At 50.1% G+C, this 5839-nt stretch overlaps 1 protein-coding gene across 1 annotated transcript in view; it reads left to right on the top strand.

Annotated features, from left to right (window-relative positions):
- The window catches only part of LOC106821115 (unconventional myosin-XVIIIa-like), an 81647-nt gene that overhangs the window by 47897 nt on the left and 27911 nt on the right, over positions 1–5839 (top strand). The window contains exons 12-15 of the mRNA XM_014825790.1: positions 344–503; positions 1726–1909; positions 2408–2618; positions 4420–4586. Of these exons, the coding sequence (XP_014681276.1) occupies positions 344–503; positions 1726–1909; positions 2408–2618; positions 4420–4586 (722 nt within the window). The remainder of the gene's footprint in view (positions 1–343; positions 504–1725; positions 1910–2407; positions 2619–4419; positions 4587–5839) is intronic.

Genomic DNA, 5839 nt, shown 5'->3' with positions numbered 1-5839 from the left:
GAGGGGTGGGGGTGGGGATTAGGGAGTGAAAGAGCCTCGGGAGAAGGAACATGAAGATGGGTTGATGGTTGGGTGGAGCTGCGTGTTATTGAGTTATACGGAATGTCTGCTGGATGGAGTGTCGGTTGTGTGGAGGAAAGTTTGGTTGTATGGATGGATCGTTAGATGTATAGCGTAGAAGAATATCTAGAAGGCCACACGACAGACTCAACTATGATTAGACTAATGCAATGATTGTCATGCATGGCGTGGGCTGACATCATTGACATTAACTCTACGTTACCGTGACGTCACCCTCGGGCGCGACTCCCGCTCTGACACACACGCCCGCGTTGTCTTACAGTCGATGCGTTGGTGGAGCCGGCTAGGTTGAAGTCACAGTTTGTCGTGCACCACCTGGCAGGGACGAGCCCCGTTCTCTACAGTGCCACCAACTGGCTGAAGGCGGCGCGAGAGAACCCCGTGAGTCGGTTAGCCTCCACCGTGCTGCAGGACTCGCAGAAGTAAGTGCGCTCCCTGGGAACAGGGTTCTTCCTGTAGCGACCGTCTCCCGCGAACTGTCTTCTTTTCTCGTGCGTGTGTTCAGGTTTCCAAACGTACTGCGAGGGCCGTTAAATCGATGCCCGAAGCTGCCCTTTTCTGTTACTTACGCTGAGAGGGTCTATGTCCCCCAGGGTACTGCCGGAACGTACCCTGGTACTATCTAATATGCCGGACTGTACCTCGCCTACTCCACTAACGAGTCTAGGGAGTCGCCTATGCCTACTCCCTAACCCTAACCCTTACCCTAACCCTAACTCTAACCCTAACCCTAACTCTAACCCTAACCCTAACCATATCAAATAGTTACCAGGGTACGTTCCGGCAGTACCCTGGGGGACATAGACCCTATGAGCGTTACTTACGGCGTCCCAGTGTAATGTAAGTGGACGATGTAGCTGTGTGTACTTGGCGGTAACTTGTTTTCAATGTTCACACAAACTGCACTTCATACTCCATTCTTCCCGTTCTATAGCGTTCCACTTGTGTGAGCCTCGACATAACATTCCTTCTCTTTGCACCAACTGTTGCAGTACCCTAGAATAACTGGCTTTAATGCATCTGGTATTGCTTGCGAATCTATTTATAATTCTAAACTCGGCAGTCGATCGACGATGACTCGGTCGGCAGTTTTCTTTGCTTTTTGCGAGAATCATTACTCATAGTACGAGTGATTCATTCGCGCGCGTACACAGCAGCGCAGGACAGTCATCCTGGCCGTATTGATTGTTTGCGATGCGTAGAGAATGCGCAGAGTGTGCTGTGTCACAGCTTTCTCAGCTTACCCCGGCAGTAGAAGCAGACTGCTATGTCGCATTCTCACCTACGCTCACGATGAGCCTTCATTATATACGAGCAATCCAGCTCCGGATTGCCAATATTTCATCTTGATTGTCACTCACGAAGCTCGCAAAGTTGGCAGAACTGTACATAAATGCGAAAACAGTTGAAAATCGTTCTTCGTCCCGTCGTCGTTGTCCGTCATCTCATCTTCGTTCTCCCATCCGGTCGTGTGCTCGTTAATTTCCTCCGTCCGCCGTCCGCGGACATTGCAAACTCGGTTACCACGGGGTCAATCTCGAAGGTCGTACCCAAGGACGTTCTCATGGTCGTCTGGGGCGACGACGACGCACGGCGGACGCGCGGATGGATGTTCTTATGTTGCTGCGATTCTCTCGTCACCAGGGAAAACATCTGCAACCTGTTTCTGACGCTGCGAGGTCCCGTTCCGTCGGTGCTCAGCGGCTCGTGCGTCGGTATAGAGGGCAGCACCTCGCTGCGGCGCGCGTCCAGCATGCGGCGCACGCACACGACGGGCGTGGCCGGCACGAAGCGCCGGTCAACCGCGCTGCAGGTCAAGTTCCAGATGGTGAGTGAGCGAGCGGCGTCAGTGAGTGAGTGAGGGAGCGGCGTCAGTGAGTGAGTGAGGGAGCGGCGTCAGTGAGTGAGTGAGCGAGCGGCGTCACAGTCGCTGGTGCTGCAGTGACCAGCATTTTTATTTGATAATAAAATATTGGAAATTTTTTTGGATAATAAAAGATAGGAACTAAAAATTTTGATAACAACAAATAGGGCAATTTTTTTTGGATAATAAAAAATAGGGAAAAAAATGTGCTCTTTAGGCCTAAACTGCTCCACTCTACTTTATGGTTTACTCTGTATATTTTACATTATACCTCATATTGAGTTGTATTTTTTAACTCATTAAAAAGCTAGCTAAGAGTTTGGAAGGTGTATTTAGTAATAATAATAACAACTAATAGTAATAACTTTTCATGTTAAAAAGTATAACATGTATTGATAAGTATACCACGGCTATATTAAATGTCGTGTTAATCGACATTGTGTGTGTGTGTGTGTGTCGCAGGATGGCATCGTGGAGACGCTGCGACGCACCAGCGTCCACTACGTACAGTGCATCCTGCCGCAGCACAACGCCGGCCTCTGCGACCTCAAGGCGACCTTGTCGAGTCCTACGAAGAACCAGAACGCCGCCGAGGTCGTGATGAACGTTCCCCTGGTGCGCAGGCAGATCCGCGGGGCTGAGCTGGTCGACACGCTGAGGATGAACAGACAGGGTATGGCGGCATTTTCCAATATAAAGCCATATCGGAAAGTCCCCGCCGCCATATTGAGATCAGATAAGACGGGTGATAAGTTGCCTATATATAACATGGTTAGGGTAGGACTAGTCTTGGTTTTTGATCTATAATTCTCTTTACTAACATCGTACTTCAATTCACAGGTGCGTTTCTGTTTACAGAAACATCTACAAATATGATTGTGGTCATTTGGGATATTTTGCAATGTTTGTGTTAATACAAAAACTAAAAGCGCACGAATGTTTACATTAATCATGTATTTTACGTAGCGTGCCGCGGCCATTTTATACCCCTTTTTTTATGACCTAAATAACACAGCTGGACTTTCCGATATGGCTTATATCCTCACTCGTGACCTCTGTTGTTTAAAGGAATGGTTTACATATATGGTAATGTGTGTGAGTGTGTGATGAATGAAATAATGATGCGTTTGAGTAGTTTTATCAAGAGTTAATAATACATTTATAATGACATATACATAATAATACATTTATTATTACATTTATTATTAGCTCGGTTTTGTTATTATAGCGGCAGATGAGTGAGAAATGCTAACCTTCTAATGAAAATACAAGTTAATGGGAGTGATAGGTGATAGGATGTAAATGGTAAAGTAACTGCATTTCGACAATTTCCTATTGGGTTTTTGGTCAAGGTCATCTTCAATTATTTCCACCACCATTGTGATTTCACATTGGTGAAGAAAGATGTGAGTGAACCAAGTAATAAAAGCAGAGCGTGCGTTTCTAAGCAGCTCTCATCGCGATTATAATGTATGCACAACATACCTTCGTCTATGCATTCACGTAAAATTTTATACCTCCACAAAGCTGTGAGGGTAATGACTACAGTTGGTAAATGTTACAGAAGGCAAGAATGCGAAATAGATCTATTTAAGATATAAGTACAAGTATCCGGCGAGTACAATGAATTCACCCTAGTTCGTGGTTCACAGAAATGCATCGTATGCAAACGCAGCCTGAAAAATGCATCCAGGTCAGTGAATATTCCATACCGATTTGCATACAGTCGTACATACAAGGGCCAGCAAGCGCTTCAGCGGTGTTGGCGTACGCCAGAGCGTCATTGCTGCGAGTCTGCGACACATCGCGCCGTGGTAGCAGACGAGTCAGTTGGGCAGTCATCTGTACGAGGGGCGGAAGATCGCAGTGCAGTGCAGTGATATACCAGCGAGTGGATTTAACAGGCGTAACCTTAATACAACAGCAGAGGCTACTGCGTAGTTAGTCGCTACAGATCTGGGAGACTGAGGAGGAACAGTAATCCTAGATAGCAGACGAGTCTGTGCGTGACATTGATCCAAGCAAAGATTGGATCATCACTCGACCCAAGAGCGAGTGAGAAGAGCATTAAAACCTGACTCATACATGCGGCGTTGCGGGGCCTTCACCTGGATGACAGACGAGTTGGTGTGTGGCATCTAGCCAGAGTCCAGTACTTGCCTCAGGAGTAAGCGCGAGAGAGTATCAATAATTCTAGATAGCAGACGAGTCGTGCGTAACGTCAATCTAACCAAAGATTGCATCATTACTCGACTGAAGAGCGAGCAAGGCGACCATTAAAAACCTGACGCGCACATCAGTTTTTCCCCGCTGGGAGACGAGTCACTGTGCGGCATCTAGTTCAGTACTTCTCTCAGGAGTAAGCGCGGAAGCGTGCGCGACCGTCATGGCGTCGTCGTCGTCGTCGTCATCGCCCCGCCCGGCGTTCCCGTTCCGCGACCTCGCCTCACGAGCCGCGCGCTTCTGCCTTACAGGCTACCCGGACCACGTGCCGTTCGCGCAGTTCCGCCGCCGCTTCGAGATGCTGGCGCCGGCCGAGGCGCGCACGACGGGAGCCGTGCTTGACGAGCGACGGGCCGTGGAGGGAGTCATGCCGCACCTAGACGTGCAGCAGTCTGCCTACCGCCTCGGCATGAGCATGGTGAGTTATATAGTAACACACGCGCAGGGGGTGGGGACGAGAGACGGGCCGTGGAGGGTGGCTAGACGTGCAGCAGTCTGCCTACCGCCTCGGCATGAGCATGGTGAGTTATATAGTAACACACGCGCAGGGGGTGGGGACGAGAGACGGGCCGTGGAGGGTGGCTAGACGTGCAGCAGTCTGCCTACCGCCTCGGCATGAGCATGGTGAGTTATATAGCACACGCGCAGGGGGTGGGGACGAGAGACGGGCCGTGGAGGGTGGCTAGACGTGCTGCAGTCTGCCTACTGCCTCGGCATGAGCATGGTTTATGAGTTATACGTGTGCATGCCGCCAGCATGCTGGGGCGGGTATATAGCGACTAGCTAATCTTCTTCCCTATTTCTTTTCCACCTAGGAAAGATTTGCTCCCAACTATAAAAAAAAATAAATTGTGTATAATCTCCACCAAAAAAGCGCAGTCTGTTGCCTTTGGTACAGGTTAAGTGTACAACAAGTTAAAAATGTTTAAAAAAAATTTGTATAGATCTTCACCATGCGAGTCTGTTGCCATTTTAGTACGTTACAGTTACAAATTATAAAATGCTTAAAATAAAAATTAGTATAATTTCACCATGGCTGGCTGTTGCATTTAGTACAGTTACAGTTACAACAATATAAAAAATGTAAAAAAAAAAAAATTTTAATCTCCGCTTTATCGTCGCCGACTTGTCCCGACAGGTGTTTTTCCGCGCGGGCGGGCTGCTGGCGCAGCTCGCTGAGTCGATTCTGGGACTAGAAGCTGCGCGACCGTGGTGACGCGCTTCCAGGCGCGGGGGCTGCGCGGCCGCTTGGAGCGGCGCGCTCGAGAAGCGGCGCGTGCAGGAGCTCGCCGTGCGCATGCATCCAGCCGGACAACCATCAAGAAGTGCGTGGCCCGTGCGCGTTTGTGTCGTGGTGAGAAGCTTGTTACGAGGTGGTGCCGACCTGCTCGCGGCATCGCACGGTGGATGAGCTGCGATGCGAAGGAGGTGAGGGTCGGGGGGGGGGGGGTTGAGAGCGGGAGGAGGGGGTGAGAGCGAAGGAGGAGAGAGGTGGTGAGAGCGAGGGAGGAGGGTGATGCGAAGGAGGATGAGAGGGGGGGTGAGGGGGTGAGCGAGGGGTGTGGGGGTGCGAGGCGCAAGGAAGGTGAGAGCGGGCGGGGGAGGGGGGGCGTGAGAGAAAAAAAACAAGCGGGGGGAAGGAGGGGGTTGAAAGGAAGAGGAGAGAGGGGG

This window comes from Priapulus caudatus, unplaced genomic scaffold (assembly GCF_000485595.1).
Source record: "Priapulus caudatus unplaced genomic scaffold, Priapulus_caudatus-5.0.1 Scaffold59, whole genome shotgun sequence".
Taxonomy (NCBI): Eukaryota; Metazoa; Priapulida; class Priapulimorpha; order Priapulimorphida; family Priapulidae; genus Priapulus; species Priapulus caudatus.
Note: the sequence above shows the minus strand (reverse complement) of the source record. Positions and strands in the feature narration are given on the sequence as shown.